The sequence below is a fragment of the Bombus terrestris genome, chromosome 1 (genome assembly GCF_910591885.1).
Source record: "Bombus terrestris chromosome 1, iyBomTerr1.2, whole genome shotgun sequence".
Lineage (NCBI taxonomy): Eukaryota > Metazoa > Arthropoda > Insecta > Hymenoptera > Apidae > Bombus > Bombus terrestris.
The window spans coordinates 6,714,204-6,737,132 of record NC_063269.1 but is presented as its reverse complement, the minus strand read 5'-3'; the positions used below and the strand labels follow the sequence as shown (position 1 = coordinate 6,737,132).

Below are 22,929 nucleotides of genomic sequence, written 5' to 3'. Positions count from 1 at the left end.
ATGGTGCAGAACACAAAATTCCTCAACGCGCATGCGTACCTAGTGACCACTACGTCACTTTACAGCCGCCAATAGAAACCGTCATTGAGCCTCTACACATTCGAATAGAAAAGAGCGCAAGGAATAAAGAGAAACGAGTAAAAAGGAAACAACAGCACGTATATGATCGTGACTGTAATTGCGAGAAAAGTTTATAATAAAAATGGCTCGTGCGTTATTTCGTTAGGTATGTTACTATCGTAATATTTAATATTATATGTTTATTATTACTGTAACCATTAATAGCAGTAACACAATTTTCTATTTGGTAAACACTATACTATTATTATACAATTTATTTCTTTCACTATGTGGGCTTAATTTAATAAGACAAAATCACAAATACAATATGTACATTATTTTCATAAAATATACAAAAAATATAATTTTATACATATATATCTTTATATTTTAAATTATTAAATTTGTATAAGAAAATTTAACAATATGTACAGCAATTAATATTTTATTATTCGATTTATGATAGAAATGTACGAACAGTGGCTTTAATTTCTTGTCGACACATTAGGCAATATGTAAGAGATGATGCACAGTAAGCACAAGTTGCTAAATGTCCGCAAGGTAAAAATACAATTGCTATTTCTTGATCCATGCAAATTTTACATAAACGAGCTTCTTTTAATTTCCTATTTTCTTCTTTCAAAGCTACTACAACAGTAGACAATACATTTCGTTAAATTAAATATATAATAAAATTTATTGTATGTATATGGATTTAATTCAAATCAACGAATTTATGATCAATCTTTCTTTGTATTTTTATTACTTACTAATTTCCTTTAAGTTAGCCTTTTTATCGGTATTACTTTTATCATTGGATATTACAGAGTCTGCACCTTCAATTTGCACTGTTTCCTGAAATAAATATAATGTAGATAAGTGTGTAATGGAATTATTAATTATACACATGACATAAAATATATACAGTTAAGAGTATAAGTGTATGTGCTTACTTCTTTAAAAAGTGGAGATATATCCTGACCTGTTATTTTATTTACATAATCTTGTCCTTGAACCATTAATAAATAGCAGCATTTAGAAAACCACTTTGCATGCTGCTCCCAAGGATCATTTTCTGGTTCCCAATCTTTTAAACCAACTCCACAGTAATAACAGAAAGTTTGATCACCTTTTCCAATATAGTAAAAGCCTGCATCTGCTAACTGTTCCTTCCTTTGTGGTATAGATTTTGGCCATGTTGCAAATGTGTGTAGTCTAGCATCGTAACTAGCATATTCAGGATGTACTGGACTCTTAGTTCTTCCTAGACCTAAACAGCTACATTTAGCTGTAGTTGATAATTGTAATTCCATTGAAAAACTATGGTTATTAGAATCAGATATAGGTCGATATTCTAAACCATAAAACCAGATATATTTCTGCTTTGTGGTCTTGGCAGTATAACTGTACCAAAGTATACTCTAATTGTCATATTAACACAATTCATATTGCAAATAAGTCTACAACTTGCAGACCATCTCTGATCAACCATGGAAATATCATTTTATACCCACTTACATATCTCTATTTGATATTCAAAACATCTCTAAATCTATGAAAAAAAAATTTTAATTGTTAAATAGGATATTAATAGTAATTGAGTCAATTTTATTGAAATATTATTGACTTATAAATTATTTTTTCTATTATAAGTATCTTTCATAGTTTCAGTTTCATGTTATTCATAAAAATGCATATAGTTTGATTTAATTTAAAGTCTATTTTCTATATTGCATATATTTGTCTATTATAAGTCTATTTGCATATAATGGAATCGTGCGACATATGGAATATGCATATTTAAATAAATGAACCTTGAACGCCTTGAACGTACGATCGTGCTGTACATTTATGGAACGTACCATCGACATTTGATCAAAAAGAAGGAAGGGGGAAGAACTCCAAACTTGATAGATTGCAATGCCACTACACTTCGTAACTGATGGAGTATTGTGGACTTTTCTCAGTATATAACGTTGAAATGACGCAGGCTATGTATCGCACACAAACGAGAACTTCCGACAACTTTCTCTTTCCCTCTCTTAATTCATAGAGTTTATCAGATTCATGCTCTATCCATCATGTAACTGTGTAACGTTATCGTTTGTATGGCCCGCATTTCAACGAACTTCTCTTGTTATGCACTGATATAACACTGTATACGTATTATATCGTATACAATACAGTATACAATATCTAGACATAGCGGACACTGATACATATAGTGATATGTACACTCAAGGTGAGGCTGTCTTGATACGAGCCAATGGGGCGATTGTCGGTCTTTTGACGTGATCAAAAGTGCTCGCAATCCCTTACTTACTTTGCTTTAACACGTATTGAACAACTTTGTCGATACTCTGTCTGGCGTACTTTGCTACTTGGCAGCGCGAGTCAATTCAAATGAGACAGCTATCGAATGAGGCAACCTTGTATCGTACAGGTCAGCCTCGCACTGTCAGTAGTCCGTACTCTGTACTCTGAACTTTAGTACTGTAGTCTGTTCTGTACTCTGTATTCTATGAGATCTCGCGCCCGCGAATCAACTTAATCGCGGCCATATCGTAGCTTTAGTGCATAGCGCCACTATCGTTCTATGTATAAGTAATTTACTCTCCTATCCTCCCCTTTACTCTCGCAGTACGTCGTGTCGTGTCCATTAATGACAAAGTGTAGGTTCTGCAAGGGCGATGGAGAATACAGGAGAGTGAAGTACGCTAGTGATCAAGTTGCTTTACAATCACAATCTACAGTATATGCAATAAGAGTACATATAATAATACATATCAGTGTCGTGGCATGAACATATCTATATCACCATGTTCGTACATAAAGATATTCGAAACCTAACCCAGTCTAAGATAAGAAGTACCAAAAGTATGTATTATTATTGTTAATGTTATTACAAATATCTTGGGAATCTAACCGAGAAACAGTTATATGTATAGGGAAAAGTTGTTCAGAATTAATACATAGTTGAAAATCCTTAAAATTGATAAAGTTAAATTATATAAATAAATAAATAGTAGAAATCTATAATGGATCTTTTTCTTCTTTTCAGAATGTATACTTTTCTAATGTCCTTGTCTAGAAGAAACGTGCTATTCATCCTCCGCTTTATTTTCAACTTTGGTGACAAGATTAGTTTTAACTGACTTTAGTTATATCATTTCGTCGAAGCAATTTATATACGAAATAAGCCAAAACATGTAAGTAAGTAAACTTTAAACTTATTATCGCCCTACAATTTATGTAATTTAATAAACAGATTACTTTATTTGCGCAGTATGACTTAATGCAATCACTGTCTAAGAAATACTTTATATATTTTCATAAATCCATTACATATCTAATAAATAAAAATTGAATTTTCTCAAAGCAAGTTTTATATTTCCACTGTTTCTATTCATTAAAATTATGATTACACTAATATTACTTACATAGTTGCAACATTTATTTTCATGCATCATTCAGTTTTATTATTGAATTTAGACACTTATTATATTCTTTTCTCTCTCACATGCATTCATAATTCAAAATATTTCCATATTATAAAATTTCATATCGAATGTAAATTATGACAGTCATATATTTTGTGCAATATATTATATATCATGGTCAAACTTACATTTAAGTCATCATCAAAGTAGACTTTAACATATCATTGGACAGCATTCTGACTTTTATTTATAAACATTTTTGCAACTAAAGAGGCACTGTATCTTGAAACATATTTTTTAAAATTTCATTTAATAAATTTGCAACATGGCAAACTTTTATTAATCAAAATCATATATAAATATATATATATATATATATATATACACATATAATATGCAAAGAGAAGTAATAATTATTAATTGTATTTTATATTCAACTCATTTTTAAGAATATTTCTGATATAATTTTCATTTGATTATGTCTAACACATAATTAACTTTTATCTTTATATATGTATATTTGAATAAAATTCTTAATAATTTTAAATAATTCGTAATTATTGCCCCACTTATTTGTAGAGAGTTTTAGCTTTCTTGAATTTACAAGTGCAAAAGCAATAAATTTGATAAAATTTAAAAACACTAGTCCAACTTAACTTTGTGCTAAGAAAAATCAATATGTTATTATGCGTATGAAATATAGTTATTTCTTAAATGTAGTTATTCTTTTAATAAACAATTCATAGCTTAGTAAACATAACTCTTTCTATTTCTAATAGTATTATTTGCTATATTAAACACAGTTAAAACAAATATCAACATATATTTCCAAATATTCAGACGCATTACTGTGCGATCTAATTTATGTTATAGCTAGACTACTAGTGCAGTCTGAATAAAAGAAATAATTTGCAATGGCACATAAGTTTTACAACATTCCAGTCAAGTATTTTTATTATTTCGTAGTTTATCCACCATGTAAATGAACTCTACTAAAATATAAATCTAATAGTTTTCATTTACATACTATATAGTTCCTCACTCAGCATTTTTTTGTAGTGTAAGAGCTGTATACGCATTTTTAAAATTGCAATTTTGAAAGTAAAATAGTTTGTAATAATTGTAACAATAAAAATAAAAAATGACGTAATTAATTTCATGTTCAATATTCAATACAATGCTCAAGTTATTGAATAAATTCTTAAAATTATTAGTGCATAATTATATCCTGTTTTTATACAGTAATGAAATTTACTTTCTGCAGCACAATCATAACCACAATCTCACCGGACTTCAAAATGAATAATTTTTTGTGGTTATTTAAATATACATTTATTATAAATTCTATTCTTTGCTTGCACAAATGTCACATAAACAGTTTTTTTGTACTACCAAAATTGCAAATATATGACAATCACATAACATAATATAATTTGAACATAAAATTCTAATATCAAATAATATATATTCATAAAGATAAATAATAATATTTAATTATCAAAAAAATATTTTATATGTACTAATTACAATTATATACAAATTGAGTACCCATAATAGCACATAAATTCTGCAAAATTTTTTAGACTGAATTCTAAAATGTAATTAATATCTTTTTCTTTATACATATGATAATTAGCAAAATTTGATAAACTAGAAGAAGTAAGATTTATATAAAACAAATTTTTTCTAAGTTTATTTAATTTGATGATATTTTATGTGCAATAAATTAAAAAATTTCAAATTTCTATATTCTTATGTATAGCTAATTTTGAAAAAAATTATATGTTGTATAAATATGATAAAGTGTTATTCCCTTTCAAAAACCTACTATAAAAGAGATATATCAAAGAAATTCGCACATAATATAAAACAAAAATTTGTTGAAGCACTTGTTACGAAAAATTTTGTTAAGTACATCGTCCATAAAATTTTATTATATTATTAATCAAAATGAGGAGATATTATAAAAATTTCGTATAGAAGATACTGAAAAAAACTTAATTTTTTATTAGTCGTTATCATATAAAAGCGTAAAAAAGATATATGAAGGTTCAAATGTTTAAATTTCTTAAAATGTTATGACATCACAAAATATTCTCCTCTTCTCAATTAAATAATAACATTTGCATAAATATAGAATAATTGCTAGCTACATGTTTACATAATACATATATATACGTAGAATAAATTATACAAATATATACAAATTAAGTCCTACACATTTTAACATATTCTAATGTACATACAAATCATTGAATTCTTGCAGAATATATACGCATGTATAAATGCCCCTTTAGGTGCTTGACACCAAAATATACTACATTTAATTAGATTTAAATGTATCTGTAATATTTCTAATATATAGAAAACATATATTTTTTTAATATAGATGATTATAAATCTTGTAACTAGCAAAAATGTAGTGAATCTTTTATGGAAATAAAAAATGTCAGTAGTATTCTTTTTACTTCTTATCTTCATGTCTATATAATATTTCAATTGACGTAATTATTTAAGAAAAACAAAACATGTAATAAATATATGAAAATATGGCAGTGATTAGATATTAAGAACCTTTTGTAATATTAGGCCTTGAGATAATTTATACTTTTATATTGATCAAAGAGAATAATAGATACGCATCTATTATGAAATGACCTCCTAAACTAAATATTTTAGCATTTTTCCCATTCTGTCAAATAGAGCAGAAAAGATCTTATTATTCATCATTTATAATCGAATAAATGATAAAGAAATTAATAATATAAAGCACATATATACGTATTTTATAAAAAGAAATAAATTTGATTATAACAAATAAAAAATTTAAGTAAATATGCAGTAATAGTCTTACTTACAGTCGTAATGGCAATATTCATTCATCAATCACTTGTAACAGAAGTACTTTTGAGCATATGCGAATTAATTATGGGTTAATATGACCCAATTTATATCATTCACTTATAACAAAATGTGCATTAAAAATAAAGCTAATTTAATTGCAAATGATTTCATTTCAATGATCTCTTATCTTAAGCTGTACTTGTGTGATTATTAGCACCACTGATAGCACTAAATAAAGCAGCGCTATTACGTTTAAAATTTCCAACTTGTTCATCAGGCCAAATAGGTTCCCCAAGTAATGATGACAAATTTTGGCAAAGTTTTTGATAATTCTCACGTAACACTTCTTGATATTCATGCTGATCAGATGTAATCAACTTACTATTTATTTGCAGAGCTGTGTAACATATTTTAACAAATTCTCTGAAAATCAGATAATTGCAATTAATAAATTTTGTGTGTGAGATGTAATATACTTTGAAAATGCAATGATTGTACATATATATATATATATAAAATACAGTGTGTGTGTGTGTGCGCGCGCGCGCACGTGTGTGTACACACACACGAAATATATTTTTTAAAGAACATACCTGAAAACATCTTTTAGTTCTTCAACTTTATCATCTGGATATTGTGGAGACAGTGCAGGATCTAAAAATGCGGAAGCGTATGCGAGTGGTCCAGCATTTACTGTAACACATATACTTCCTTGTAATCTTAATTGCAATTTTTTCACGTCTGTTGGTCCTATAAGAGCTACATCTTCTAATTCTTGGACACGTTGTCGCATTTCATCTAAAGCGACTTCGATTGGGCTCAGTTCCATTATTCGTTTTTCAATAACTAAAATACGTTTTTTAATGTATGGAAAAGAATATTGTGCTGAAATCATAAAATATGCTATCACGTATATATCTATAAATAATATGGTACATAATAATGAAGTAAACTTACTTGTAAGAATTGTTCTACGTTTCCATTGTTCTTCTGGAATACCTCTAGCTTTTCCTTCTTTAGTGAATGGAGTTTCAAACATAAAACATGATATATTATGATTCTGTTCAAACTCTGTTTGTCGTGTTTCTAACTCATATTTTTCGAAATAAGGTGTAACGTGTGTCACTTGAATATACGCTATTTTTGAATCTAATTCGGTTATATCGATAGGTATAGAATCCATTATCATTTTAACATTTTCTGAACCAAATTTTTCAGAGTAGAGATGATGGAGACGTTCTGAAATTTCAGATAAGGATGTAACTTTTGGTTCTTTATAAATGTACTCTTGCCCATTTTCATCCTCAAAATATGCCTAAAAAACATTTATTACAAATTATACATACAAAATGTAATGAAATAACATTATACATTGGCTATTAATAATATTTACCGTGCCAAAAAATGCAACTCTATAAAATCTTCCAAGAAGTCTTTTTCCGGACTTTGTAACTTCAACAATTTTATTACAGGCTTGTGCCAAATGAGAATAACAATTTGCTAAAGCTTCATAATTTCTTTTCGCTTCATACATAGGAACTATTAATCTGTACAAATGTCCAAGAAGTTCAAATCGTTCTGCTTTCTCTAACATTTCAGCACAAAGTTCTAATTGTTCAAGAAGTATATATTCGTTGTAATGAATATCTTGCACACCTAAAATAATGCTAGTGTTTATAAAATTTTGTTTAAAAATAAACAATTGATTTCCAAATAATTCACCAACATTAAAATATTCCAGTAACAATTTTTAAATCGAAATTCAAAGTAAAAAGTGCATTAAAAACAAAATATTATAATTTCAATATAAATTAATAGCTCTAACAAGAAACAATAAAGAAATAGACGAAAAGAAGAAAGAAATGTAAAAAATAATAAAAACATAACATAATACAAACATGTGCAAAACATACAAATCTCACCAGCATCAAGTTTAAGACTGCATTCATCTCTAGAGATGTTTTCAGAAATCTTGTCAAAGGCTTCTGCACCCCACGTATGAACTTTTCTCAATTTTAAATACTCTGCTATTAATGCAGCAATATGTAATTGACAACAAGCAGCCTAAAAGTGATATAGCATAAGGATATTAAGTTATTTAAAAGAAATTTTTAATGTATACCTCTGAAAAATTTCCATCTCTTGCGTGATTTCTAGCCATAGTTTCTAACCATGTATGTCTCAATTCAGGTGTACTAGCATAAGAATTAGCTAAACTATGTTGTAGGTCTACCAACATTTCAGGATCGTTGTTATGTTCTCTCATTTGAGCTGTGGCCATCAAAACAGTCCTAATTCTTTTATTCAGATCTTTAACTTCAACTGGAAAACCAGTACCCTTCATCACTTTATCAGAAGAAGCATAGCTATTTATTAATGATAGTGATTCTTGGAACCTTGAATTATTTAATCCAATAACATTTCCAAGCATTTGAGAAACAGATATAATTACCTATTTACATAAATATAAAGTATTAACATTTTTAAAGCATAATCAGACTTAATCCAATGTATAAAAGGGAAAATTATTTTCGTCATATACTTACTTGTAAGTGAACCCTAGTTAGTCCTTTCCTACTGGTGAACTCAAAATTGCTTCTCATAAGAAGATAAAGTAAAGCACAAGATTCCTGCCGAATGGAACTTAACTTACTATTACAACAACGTAATAATTCGTAACATAAACGTCCACATAATACAGCATTTCCTATAAGATTAATAATATCTAGTTAATTGAAATAAGACAGTATAATTTATTAAATATTTAACTGTTTTTTATCTACACCCAATAGAATTACACCCAACTGTTAAAATTCATACCTTGAAATAGAATTATAGAGTAATTATTTAAAAAGGCTCTGAAACTGGCAAAAACGTGCCGTAATAAGGTTTCAGACTGTCCAACTTGCAAAAACGATAAATATATACTAAATACTTTCTGCATTATGGGATTATCACCATCTGTTGTTAGAAGCACATCCTATCCAAAAGAAAAAGAAGAAAAATCAAATATAACATAGATAAATATTTCTGAATTATGACATATGTATAAGTGAAAAATTTCTTTTATACCTTAAAATGAATACAAAATAATCCTAAACAGTCCAATGCAATTAGACCAACTTCTGTCGCCATATTCGCTTCTAATAAAGCTTGATGCATTTTCCCACTATCGCTTTCAACAAGATTTTCTCGTGCAGTAGTATTATGTGGTTGTAAAGTACTAGTAGCGGGTCCATCGTTAGAAAAATCTGGAGGTGCCATTCTAGCTGGTAATGTCATTGCTTTCACTGTTCGAGGCTTTCCAGAACTATTTACCATGTTTGCAGCTATTTGCCTTTTCCCAATATATTTAAAATGATGAAGGCTCATTCTGAAATAGAGAATGAACATAATAACGCCTATTCTGCAATAGAGGTAACTTTTATGTTTAACTCGACATTAACTTACTCAATTACTGTAAAGAAACTTAAAATTTCACAATCGCTGCATTGTTGCCACCAAGCAATAACTTGATGATCACCTAAGTATTTTATTACAAATAGAAAACAAAGTAAAATATCCTTAACTTCCGACGACTGCAATTTATCGCATCTAGGTGACGATTGTGTAACACTTAAAGAACGAGAATGTCTTTTTTTTTCGCCAGTACCATTTTCGACAGGTTCACGGATAATAGTAGTTTCTTGAGATATATTCGATTGAGAAGCACCAGATATTGTTGATGTATCTGATTCTATACTAGTACAAGAATATCCATTAACTAATCCTTGGCCTGCTATGGCTGCAAAGTATGTAGAATCTCGTAGATGCATAGACGCCCTTATTGGAGATTGAGTTTCCAAATGTAATGTAAGCCTACATATATTCTTTATGTAGATTGTTTCTCTTAATTTTTTATTTATCTTAAGCAAATATGATACTGTAAAATTTGTTTACCTATGTATTGATTTTGGAGTTCCAGTGGTCGCAGTAGTACTCGCAGTATCTTTATTTGCCAAAAATGAACTACTAGTTGATATTCTATTTGTGCCATTTTGCCTAACTTCTGTTTTACTGCTATCATGTATAGATTGCAATCGATGTAGATTTTCCAATACAATACCTAGCCATGGTATGTAAGTGGATGCTATCCTACTTAATTGACCCTGTAATAATAAAATTACATTATTTTAGAATTAAATTTACTTAAATATTTGTGCTTACTTTGAAAACATTAATTGTATCAAAAGTACAATATATGTAAGATATCATATTAGAATAAAAATACAGAGATAGAAATAAATAAAAACAATTTACCTTATTCTGATATCTATCATCAAGTTCATGCTTTGCCATTAAATCTCTTAATGTAGATATTGCCACTTTACGAATTTGTACAATTTCATTTAAGGAGGTTCTAACTTCTTGCATTAACAGTCCAACTAAGAAATGATGTTTGCAAAAATCTTCTGACAAACAATATTCATTTATTAAATCTGTAATGAATATTTCAAATTGATAAACTTATTTGATTTACTATAATTTTAGATAATATGAAAATAGAAAAACATGTACATACAAGAGTCACCTAAATATAGGAAAAATTGAATGAAATTACAGTAGCTTAAATGAAACTTTTTCATTAATGTGCTATCGAGATTATTGATTATTTTATAGATATTTAATATTTAAGTGAAAAAGATATTTTTTATCTGAAATTATCTATTGATTAATTATGTGAATATTACTAATTATAACCATGATTTTGTAAAATGTTTGCAAATTCATGCAGTTTTTTTACATTAAATATTGTTAAATAGCGAATATGTACTAAAATAAAAATAAGAAGTTTTGCATAAAAGTATAAAATATAACATAAAATTTATGTGAGTGTGTAAATCTATATATTCTATATTGCAAAAGTTCAGTACTTCATAAATTCCATTTGACAATTTTCAGTGCATTTAAATATAATGAAACAGGCTTGCATAGCAACAAATAAGAATGCCATGAAAGTATTTTCTAAACATCTACTGATTGATAGTGATTAATAATAAGAAAATTGTATGCAACTCCCACTCACTATGGCTACGGTAACAAATCACAATAAAGACGAGAGTGTATGACTTAACATACCATCACATTCTGGATCACTCTCTGTATCTTCTAAATAAAGCATAAAATGATTATATTTACGAAACATTAGGCATCAAGTATAATATAGTAATAGTTAATTTTACCTTTGGAAATGATTCGTGATTGCATCATTGGTAAATTGAAAGACACATAATGCTCGTGTGAACAGATTATTTGCAAGAATGTAAATTTAAAATCATGTAGTGTACGTTGATCTCCAGGAGAGAAATTGTCCATGTATGAATTTATTAAACGGAAAACAAACCCACGATCCATAAATGTAAGGCATCGCTATTTTAAGATATGAAGAATTAATAATGATTATTTAAAAAAGGCTATTTTTATATATATAAAATACTATTATTAACAATTACAATATGAGATTTTATGAAACTTATGCTTATCGTTTGCTGTATTATCTTTACTCTAAAAAAAATATTTAACCTGTAAATAATATATAGCATTTACTTACTTTTAAAAATTGTGCAAGACTTTTGTTTAATTCATGTGTTTCAACTGGCATTTCTTTATATTTGTTCATAAGATAAGGCATAATAACTTCCACTAAACTTCGAATTTTTTCATGATATTCTTTTGAAAATCTTTCATTTCTATGCATCTGTAAAAAATGTTAATTGATTTATACTTTCTAATAAATTATATTTTTCATATTATTACAAAACGTACTTTTATCCTTCCTGTCGAAAGCAAATGTTGTGCCATACTCTTAATCATTATCTCAAAAAAGAAACTGGAATGATGCATAAATTTATTTACTACTAGAAAGTCAGTATTACTTGGCTGCAATAATGTAGGAAGATGTTTTCCTAATTGTTCATGAACTGTTATAATACCATTTCCTTGAGAAGGTGGTACAAAAACAAACTGTAAAAGATAATAATATAAAATTTACTAGTGAAGTTAATCAATTCTATTAGTAATATTTACCTTAATATAAGCCTGAAGTGTTTCTTTCCTACCAGCTTCATGCACCATATTTATGAAATGTATTAATACTCTTATAATATACCATCCAACTTCTTCATTTGTAGTACATGTTAACAATGTAAATAACTGATTCAATATAGTAGGAAGAAATGTAATAACTGTAACTAATTGTACTGCATGAGCAGCTTTTAATATTTTGCATGTTTCCGAATCCGCTGGTACCGCTCCTAGTTTTGTATCTAGGATGCGTTCCATATGAGCAAATAAATTATGTAAATGTACATCACGTGTAAATACAGTTGAAATCAATTGAAATGCTACTGTAAATACCGGCCGTTGAGAATCAACCCATATAATTTCCGGTCCAGCATTCTAGAACAACGAAAAATTTATCTTTAAAATATTAAACGCGATAGCTATAAATGATTATCATATTTTATTATCTTTTTGAATTAATAAAATATAAATATATAACTTCATTTTATTTTTACCCCTTTTCCTAGTCCTAAAGGTTGTATTGAAAGATATCCTGGTGGTAAATGTGTTGCAACAGGTAGTGTTTGTACATTCATATCCATATCCACATTTAATCTATGTAAGATATACAAAATTAATATAATATAATTATATATATATGAATATAATACAAAATTTGATTAGAAAGTTTACTTTGTAAATATATATATCTCATATTTATATAGTATACAATTATAATTACATATCAGTGTTTTATTAGTGATATATAAATTGTAATTCCTAACGTTATCATACCTTCCTTTATGCAACAATGGAGACCAAGCATAACCAACACAATTTTCAACACCATTTTCTTTTTTCTTGTTCATATCACAACTTATATGGTAAAAAGAAAAGAGTAAATGATGCTTGGCATGAAGTTTTGATGGTAACCTTATTTTAATTTCCTCATACCAAGAAGGAACTGCATTGTGATGTAAAACCGCGCAAGATGCTCGTAAGCATAAAAGTGGAGCACCAGGTCTTCCATATATACACTATTATGAAAAAATCCGAAAAGTATTAGCGATAATTTAATAATCTATGAAATAACATATTCTACATACCCTTAAAGGTGTGGCATTTTCACAATCATTGTCTCGTAATTCAATAACGCACGCAATGTTTCTAGCTCTGGTGAATATTTTTTGAGTATCAAAGCAAAGAGTTTGTGGATATACATAAAGATGGTTAATATAAGTCGTGTATGGATGAACATCTTTCTCTGAAGTACTTTCAAACTCTGCAATCTCAAGAGTTGGTTCAGATATTGGCGGTAATGGAAATGGCTTTAAAGCTGCTAAAGATGTAGATAATGTATCTATAAAGAAAAAATGAAAATTAGATTTTATTATTCAAGTTTATACATAGTAAAAAAAGTGTTATTCTCCAGATACATACTGTCAGGTAAATCTGTAATTGACTCAATCTTTATTTTCAACCAACCAGGTATCACAGTCAATTTACTAAGTTTTTCAGGCCTATAATAAAAAATATCAAAATATATATCATATATAACTTGCTATATATTATATATGCATACTTTCTATACTCTGAAAGGAGTTTGAGTAATTCTTCATCTTTTATTTTATTTCCTTCTTGCCTATATATTGCAGGAAAGTCTGATGACGTATCTAATTCATTACTATATAATCTAAATAATGGTCTGGCAGCCCAAGCAAACGGCATTCTATAATTTCCCAATCTAAAAAATTTATAATTTTTTGGACAAAATTTTACAATGTACAGAAAAATATACAGGTTAAGAATGTAACCACATATAAACTTACCTTTGGCAACATGCTCTAACTTGTTTATGTACTTTTAAACCTAATCGTGGATCTTTTGTAGCCCTTAAATATGGTTCAGAAGTTTGGCATATATTCCCTTGTAATATTTTATCTATTCTTACAACCAAAAATATATCAGGGTGCGGATTACTAATACTAAATATGGCCTATAAAAATATATACTGCTATTAGTAAACTACATAATGATATTAACATTATTGTTAAAAATTTGATATTTTAGAAAAAGAAAGAACAGACCTGTTTTGGATATTTAATCCAATCTAGTGGTATATTTTTCAGATCATCTGGTAGTTTAATATTTTCTGTAGATTCTGTCATAATACCTACAGGACTTAATTCTTTTACTATTTCTTGAACAACCTCATGATTAATATCAAAATGAAAATTTTCAGTTAGCTTCCTGCCATTTCTTGCATCATAAAGACTTAGTGTAGTTTGATATGGTTCCACCTGACATAATGATTCTTTCTCATCTATTGGTGCTTGTAATCTAAATTTAAGACTTTCACATTTTACAAAAATTCTCTGCCCAAATTGTTCTTTGTATGGATCAATATTCTGTTCGTTACAATTGCCTGGTTGTTGTTTAGTATGTGGAATATGAGGATAAATACTAAACAATTGTTTACGACATTCTCGTCTCGCTAATGCAATACTAGTATCTGTTTCCCTAGAATACTTTATCAGTTGTGGATTCATACTTTGTTCTAAGCCTTTGAGTGTTCCATAAACCTACAAATAATACAATAAACTCAAATGGAATTATATGTAAAGAAGTACACTTAAAACATTGGAAACAATGCTTATTTCTACTTTTCATACCTGCATAGGTTGAGGAGAAGGAGGAGGTGTATTGCATGCTCTCTCTAACGAAGCAGCACGTTTTTCTTCTTGTTGCTTATAATGCTGTAATACTGAGCTTAACTTTAATAACCAATCCTGCATATCTGCTTCATTGTCTGCTGCTAATGTGTACGATTTATGAGTCCCACTCATTCTTAATTCAAAACAATATCTTCCACGTTTTGGATTTCTAATAACTTCAGTGCAAAAATCCATTACTATCGTCAGTTTAGCTTCACCCTTTTTTTCATCTTTAAAAAGTTCAAGAATGTATGTGCCATCAACTTCTTGACGAAGGTGACAAAACCTTCTCTTAAATGATTTTGAACCAATATTTGCAAACATGCGGTCACTACTACCAATTTCTGGTCCTTTCATTAAATAACCTTCCTTTGTTATTCCATTACTCTTTGTTAATTCCTAATAAAATTGAACAAGTTGTTTTAATTTCTTATTTCTCCCTTATAAATATATTACCTTAATTTCTCATAGGTCTATAATGATAATCAGAAATAATAATAGATGAATTTAATATATGTTATAAAAGTGATATTTAACATTATTTTTTTACAGAAAACATTCATATAAAAGATAATATTAAAATATTTTTTTTAAATATTTTTTGCTATTTGTGTATAAAATATAATGTAAAAGATAATACATTTAATATATAAATCTTATTTATCCAAATATAATACAAGTAAATGATATTTTAATAAGAAATATCAGTCATAATCCAACCTTCAAAAAGTTCATATTAGAAACAAAATATTTTACCTCATCAACTTGGTCTACTTCCGTATCAATTTCATACACTTCATCTTTTAGATCATCTATTTTTGTTATTCTAAAAAATAAGAAAATACATATAAGTTACAACAATATATTTTATATTTTATGAAATAAAATTTTGCAATAATACAATATTATTTATAGTCAAGTTTTATATATATACTTAGGTAACTCAAGATAAGTTCCACTATATGCTGAATATTTATAATGTATGAGATTCCAATTAGATGTGTAACTTCGTAAACATTCTTTTGTAAGAAGATTCTCTTCCCCTTCCTCATTATCTGAAGTTTGTGGTATAGTTGGTACAAGAGTACGGTATCTTCTAGGTAATACCACTTGCTACATTAGAAAGAGGATATTAAAACAATTTAAAAAATACTTAAAATTAAATAATTTATTTCAGTAATCTTTTTAGTAATAAGATTAAAAATATACATTATTATATATTATAGACAATAGACACTAAGTTCAACACTACATTTTTTAAACAATAAATTTAAAAAGTAGATTCCAAAAATTGCATGATATTAAACATCCTGTGCATGGTCCTATCTGATAACTTATCTGTCCCTGCAACGGATGTAAGTGTTTCAGAATAGATAAGAAATAGTAAGTTAAAACTCACTGAAATATCATCCCTAGGGTATAGCAGGAGTTCTCTCTGGGGGTCGTTTTGTAATAAAGTTTTATTCTTTAATACAAAATTTTCAAAATCTATGGGTTCTACTAGATGTGGCTTATTCTGAAATTAAAACATTTTCTTAAAATAAATAATACAAATTAAAAAAGATATGTATACATATGTTGATTTAAATTACTTTGATATTGTAATAAGAATTATTTAAAAAATTTGAAATAAAAATAAACAGCAACAGTAAACTATATAAAAGGCTATAATCTATATATATTAAAACTTGTAACATAAACTTTAAAAATTAAATATTATTTTGTCAATACTTATTATGACAATACAACAGGTCAAATAATTTCTTTTAAGAATAATGTAATTTATTTTTAATTCAAGGTAATAATTAATGAATAATGAATCAAGGTATTACAAGATACCATAAATGGACATGTTTCAGTGTGAATAACATTATCCTTAAAAAACTAGAATTTCATGTCTCAACCCTGCTACAATAAAATAAAAAATAACGTTTCAAAAATATAACTAAATTGTTGATCCAACGTTATTTTATCTCTTCTTTAGCTTGAAATATTTATAGTTAGCCCTGTCCAGTTGACAGCAATTATCATGAATAATGAATTAACGATATTATGAAGGTCCTGATAAATGACTGCAGGGAGAACATATTTTCACTGGTATCAATTGTTGCATATTTGTTATTCAGAAGATAATGTAAAAATATATGCAGAAAATCAAGCGGCAAAATGTATCGTGCCGAGAAACCTACCTGTACGGTACTCTCTCGTACTACCTGAGAGACGGTCTCTCGTAATTGAGCGGCCATGCCCGGTTTACCCAGGCCACGGGTAAACTTCCTTTCGCTCATCTTTGTTGATGACACATTGATCTCATCACCGTACGCCAACGAGGACAATCACGATCATCACGCGAACTCATTACACTGGGCAATACTAAACATTCGTTATTGTCGCAGCCATATTTACGCGGCTTCTAAACTCACGTCGTAGCAACGCATGACAGTTCTCCCTATGCAGTTTACAGCGTACAGTAACGTAATACATACATCGCTGCAACTATATCCGGTATATATGCTTACATACAAAATATGTACTATTTAATCACGCTCTAGCCTACATAACGTTGCACTTATGCATATGTAATACGGTCTTAACTCCCTGAATAAAGTTAAGTAGAGTCAAACAATTTTTAAAATTTTTACATATTTTATATATGCAATAAATTTGACTTGTTAATTTTAGAACAATTTTGTTTATGGGCTCTTAATATAAATATGAAAATATATTTTATATGTTACGATTCTAACAATAAAAAGAATTTTGTTTTCTTCTATATCCTTGTTTATAAAGTAATCTTGAAAATCTTAATGAAACATTTACCTGCATGTACATATATGAAAGTCACGATTAAAAAAATCGTACTGTATACTATATGATATTGTGATTATTAATTATTTCATTTAAAATTGTAATGTATTAAATTTTTGTATTTAATCTTATATTTTAACAAATTATTTTTTCTTATCTTCTTTACTATGTTATACGTCATAAGATATTTTTACTGGTTATGTCATTCAAAATACTTAAATTATATTTGATTCTATAGATATAAAGTAATCTTGTTAATTATGTGAATAACGTGAAATGCCAGCAATGCCGCATGCTTAAAATTACGGCGTGAGGTCAAACGTCTATCTACAGTAACGTTTGTAATTTGGTATCGTCTGCTGTAAATACCAAATAGTATACAAATTTTTATTTTCCTCGAAGTTATAATCTTTTATCGAACGAACGATTATACGAATTTTGATGCATATTTGGTGCTCTGTCAAGTGTGTGTTAACTATAAATAATTATCGAATACTTATTGATATTTAGGTTTACAAGAAAACTGGCTTAATTTAAGGTGTTAATGCATTAGATTATGGATGACGAACTAGAAGACAAGATTTTATATCAGGTGACATAAAAATAATTTAAAAGATATAGTGTTTTCTCCTTTTTAGAAAAATGTTCTTTGAATATCTAATATGTATTATTTGTTCGATCTACGACTTCTGTATTCTGTTTAGTATTCAAAAATAGTCTCATTTGATTGCTTTTGAATCTTTGTAATATACTTTAAGTAGAAAGTAATATAAGTTTATTCTTTTATTAATCTATGATAGAGAGAAATATTCATAGATTATGATATATTTGACTATTTGAAATTTATGATTTGTTTATAATAACAGCTGTTATCAATAATTTTGTATTTTTGTTATTGTGCAATAGACATATGTATCATACATGAAGCTAGTGTCAAAGTTTGCAGTGGGTATTCCCACAGGATTAAATGCTGGCATAAATTCTCCTTTGGGCTATTTTTGGAGAATCATGAGAGTCTATGCATTGAAGCCAGAAGTATTAATTTGTGGTGCAGTTTTGGCAATAATTCTATTTTATATACAAGCTGTTGATATATGGAGCCGATCATTACTAGGAAAAATCCAATATACACTTGGTCGTACTACATCAAAAGTAAATGAACTAGAGAATAAGCTATATAATGATATATTATACAAATAGGGCTAATTAGCATTATACTTACATAATTAAATGTGATATATATTAGTTGAAAAAATTACTTAATTATTTGTTGCTCAAAGCATTACAAAAGAGAAATAAACATTTGCATTGTGTCTTATTATTTTTAGGTATCAAAACTACCATTTTTAGTTAATGATTCTGTAAATAATGGGGTGAAGCTTAGTTGGGAATTAAAACAAGGATACATTGCTGCATATGCTGTTCAAGGTCATAGAGCTCGTATGGAAGATCGTTTTGTTGTAAATCAAGATATGAACAATACAGGTGTATCTTTATTTGCAATATTTGATGGACATGGTGGAGAAGTAAGTTCAAAAGGATCTGACACATGAATCTATTTAATAGGAACTTAATCAATTATCCAATCAGTTGTTCAAATAGGATATTTTTTAATGATTACTTATCACTTTTACTTGACTTTACATAATTACTTATCATATAACATTATCATTTTCAAATTTCTAAATTTATGATGTTATATGACTATTATCTTCCAAAATTGCAGATTAGAAACACAGGAATAAGGTAAATAATGATAAAGTTATACAGAGATAATATGGAAATATGGAAATAGATTTCATTAATATCATAATATATTCATATATTTATGTATTTTATGAGTTAATATATATCAATTATTTAGAATACCATTATAGATTATAGAATAATATAAAATATCATTATATTTGTGTTATATAATAGCTTAGCTTATATAGAAAAATTTAAAAATTACTACAACAGTGCATGTAGTGATAAGACAAAAAATTAAATGTCCTTCATATACCAATATCTTTAGCAAATGACTCAACAATATGTAAATAATAGATAAATTAAAAATTTTTTTTACTTATAATAAAGCAGATTATTAAGATATATTTAATATACTATATAGCTATTGTTAGTTTTATTTTAAATAGTATGAAATATTTCAATGATAGTATACCAATGATATGCCAATATTTTAAATGTATTTATTGCTTATAAACGTAAAACGCTGACATATGTTTTTATTTCTTAATAGTTTGCAGCAAATTATGCACGTGATAAACTTATTCCAAACATTAATAAAAAAGTGATTGAATTAAAAGATATGATAGCTGGTAAAGCAACGCACATATCAGAAAACATAAAGGAAAATGAAGAAACAGAGAAGAAAGAGGAAAAAAGTAATGAAGATCACCTTGAACGCAAAAAATCTTTTCGTAAAACTGTAAGCACATCTTTAACAGATGATTGTATGAAAAAAAATGTTGGTGTAACTGATCCAGAATTGCTTGATAAATTGGATAGCTTGTCAAGGCCAATAACAAGAGAGGTATGATTGATATTAAATCTGATATCTTTTAAAATGGTAAATATATAAAACAGTATTTTTTGTTTTAACTGTAAGGTAAGACCATGTAGAACAGTGGAAAAGCCACCAAAAGTAGATATTACAAATTACTTGGATGGAAATAAAATAAACTATGGTAAATTACTAACTGACGAAGTATTAGCCGTAGATAGATTATTAGTTGAGGCTGCTAAGAAAAATATGGATATAGCTGGTAATTATCTTTTTACAATTTATATTATTTTATTTATTCAGATTTAAAAATAACTTTTATAAATGAATAATACAGGTACAACTGCTTTAATTGCTCTCTTAGAAGACAATAAATTGATTGTAGCAAATGTTGGAGATTCAAGAGGTGTAATGTGTGATGGAAAAGGAAATGCCATACCTTTATCCTTTGACCATAAACCGCAACAAGTATATAGTTTTATTTATATAAATTGCTTAGGTTTTATGTAATAAATTTATGTTATTTAATAGTAAATAATTTTTTCATTTGTGAAAATAATTTCTAGGAAAGAGAAAGGAGGAGAATTAATAAAGCTGGTGGTTTAGTAACATTTAATGGTGTATGGAGAGTAGCTGGTATATTAGCAACTTCTCGAGCTTTGGGCGATTATCCATTAAAAGATAAAAAATTAGTGATTGCTGATCCTGATATTTTAACTTTTGATCTAAGTGACCATAATCCAATGTTTATCGTACTGGCGTCAGACGGTTTATGGGATACTTTTACAAATGAAGAGGCTGTCGCGTTTATTAAGGAACGTATAAACGAACCACATTTTGGTGCAAAAAGTATCACATTACAAAGTTATTACAGGTAATACAATTCGATCTTACGATCTTTGTAAATATTGATTTAAATCAGTTTTTTATTATGTATTTGTCTTTTTAACATATAGGGGTTCTGCAGATAATATAACTGTAGTTGTAATTAATTTGAAGGATCGTAAATACAGCATATCAGAGATCAAATAGAATCAATAATCTTTTAATTATACAACGAATTTATGTTTTTTCCAAAGATGTTCTAGATTTATTAATTACTCATTATCGAATAGTAAGTGTAAATTTGGGGAAAAAAGTATGTACTCTCATTTGTGTAATACAGAAATATGATGTTTCAGTCTTTATTAAAATGTTTCTCTTTTTATAAAGTCAATTTTGGTTTTGTTATAATATCATATACATTTTTATGTATTACATATTTATTGTGTTACAATACTTATGAAATATCCCTCCTCTATTTATAAAATTTAAACAAGATCAATATTTTCTTTTACTTCGTATGTTTTTGAAATTAAATATGTTTGTATGATATGTTATTAAATTTATCCTCTGAAATATCTATTTTTCTATTTCACAGCAAGTACAGAATTCATATATACTTATCCATGTTGTTATTTATTGTAATAATGGTCTATATATATACATACAATATTATAAAATTATACTAAAATGAAATTTTTGATGTACAAACGTGAACATATACCAGGTTTGTAAATATGAAACCGGAATTTTTGTATAGAAAATACACGTTTATAGTATGAAAATGATTAAAAATATTTTATTCGAAGTATTGCCCATTGCTAGCTATACATTTTTTCCACCTGTCTGGCAATTTGTGGATGCCACGCCAAAAAAACTGTCGCTCTTTTGAGGCAAACCAGTCATCGAGCCATTTTCGTACATTTTCGTAAGGAGTGAAGTGCTGGTCAGAAAGTACGTGTCCCATCGATGCAAATAAATAGTAATCGGACGGAGCCAAGTCTGGTGAGTAAGCCGCGTGCGAAAGTATTTCCCAACTGAACGCTTCAATCGTTTCCTTGACCGGTTTTGCTGTATGTAATGGTGCATTATCATGAAGCAAAATTACTTTGTGTTGCCTTTTTTGATATTCTGGTCGTTTTTCACGCAAAGCTTGATTCAAATCGATCATTTGTTGTAGCGCTTAGTATTAACGGTTTCGCCAGGTTTTAACAGCTCATAATAGATCACACCCTTCTGATTCCACCAAACACAGAGCATTGTCTTCCGTCCATAGCGATTTGGTCTTGTAGTCGATGTCGGTGGTTCGCCTGGAGCTAAATATATCCACTTTTCATCGCCAGTCGTAATTCGGTGGAGAAATGACTTTCTTTTGTATCTGGCGAGCAGCATTTCGCAAGTGGTTTTTCGGTTTTCCTGCTGTCTTTCATTCAGTTCATGTGGAACCTATTTTCCCACCTTCTGGATCTTTCCCATGGCTTTCAAACGTATGGAGACGGCTTCTCGTGTCACGTTTAATTGATCAGCGAGTTGTTGCGTTTGAGCGTCATCCTCATCCAACAATGCTTGTAATTCGCTGTCTTGAAACTTTTTCGGTGGTCTTCCACGTTCTTCGTTCCTCATGTCAAAATTGCAACTTCTGAATTTTTTAAACTACTCAAAGCACTGTGATTTACCAAGAGCATGCTCACCG

General features: G+C 28.2%; 3 protein-coding genes across 17 annotated transcripts; 1 reads left to right on the top strand and 2 right to left on the bottom strand.

Annotated features, from left to right (window-relative positions):
* Positions 1-489: 489 nt before the first annotated feature.
* LOC100650673 (death-associated inhibitor of apoptosis 2) lies at positions 490-2,384 on the bottom strand. Of its 2 annotated transcripts, none has more exons than XM_012309662.3 (4): positions 1,923-2,384; positions 1,014-1,612; positions 831-915; positions 490-708 (listed from the first exon to the last, which is right to left on the bottom strand). In XM_012309662.3, the coding sequence occupies exons 2-4, from the start codon at positions 1,371-1,373 to the stop codon at positions 518-520; spliced, it is 636 nt and encodes a 211-aa protein (XP_012165052.2). In that variant the 5' UTR covers positions 1,374-1,612; positions 1,923-2,384; the 3' UTR covers positions 490-517. The 2 variants fall into 2 exon arrangements, with proteins under 2 accessions (XP_012165052.2, XP_020720374.1); XM_020864715.2 differs by having other exon boundaries at positions 490-705; positions 1,923-2,064.
* LOC100647955 (dedicator of cytokinesis protein 9) lies at positions 1,159-17,422 on the bottom strand. Of its 7 annotated transcripts, none has more exons than XR_007223460.1 (30): positions 17,290-17,422; positions 16,500-16,616; positions 16,035-16,213; positions 15,857-15,926; positions 15,059-15,499; positions 14,474-14,968; positions 14,216-14,382; positions 13,969-14,130; positions 13,827-13,906; positions 13,493-13,746; positions 13,182-13,423; positions 12,902-13,001; positions 12,411-12,782; positions 12,150-12,347; positions 11,935-12,081; positions 11,567-11,753; positions 11,463-11,492; positions 10,644-10,822; positions 10,284-10,492; positions 9,795-10,202; positions 9,417-9,717; positions 9,165-9,324; positions 8,891-9,051; positions 8,467-8,796; positions 8,258-8,408; positions 7,738-8,000; positions 7,302-7,659; positions 6,938-7,229; positions 2,384-6,767; positions 1,159-1,338 (listed from the first exon to the last, which is right to left on the bottom strand). XR_007223460.1 is itself a non-coding variant. In XM_048404440.1 (29 exons), exons 1-29 carry the CDS (start codon positions 17,386-17,388, stop codon positions 6,533-6,535), a joined length of 6,387 nt encoding a protein of 2,128 aa, XP_048260397.1. In that variant the 5' UTR covers positions 17,389-17,422; the 3' UTR covers positions 2,103-6,532. The 7 variants fall into 7 exon arrangements, 5 of the variants coding, with proteins under 5 accessions (XP_048260397.1, XP_048260409.1, XP_048260417.1 ...); XR_007223461.1 differs by having other exon boundaries at positions 1,159-1,330; XM_048404440.1 differs by lacking the exon at positions 1,159-1,338 and having other exon boundaries at positions 2,103-6,767.
* LOC100650551 (protein phosphatase 1L) lies at positions 3,131-21,630 on the top strand. Of its 8 annotated transcripts, none has more exons than XM_003393197.4 (9): positions 3,132-3,269; positions 18,419-18,500; positions 18,815-19,060; positions 19,237-19,434; positions 20,151-20,444; positions 20,520-20,676; positions 20,752-20,882; positions 20,981-21,288; positions 21,371-21,630. In XM_003393197.4, the coding sequence occupies exons 2-9, from the start codon at positions 18,465-18,467 to the stop codon at positions 21,444-21,446; spliced, it is 1,446 nt and encodes a 481-aa protein (XP_003393245.1). In that variant the 5' UTR covers positions 3,132-3,269; positions 18,419-18,464; the 3' UTR covers positions 21,447-21,630. The 8 variants fall into 8 exon arrangements, with proteins under 8 accessions (XP_020720320.1, XP_003393245.1, XP_020720322.1 ...); XM_020864658.2 differs by lacking the exon at positions 3,132-3,269 and adding an exon at positions 17,474-17,605; XM_020864650.2 differs by lacking the exon at positions 3,132-3,269 and adding an exon at positions 17,591-17,708.
* The last annotated feature ends 1,299 nt before the right edge of the window (positions 21,631-22,929 follow it).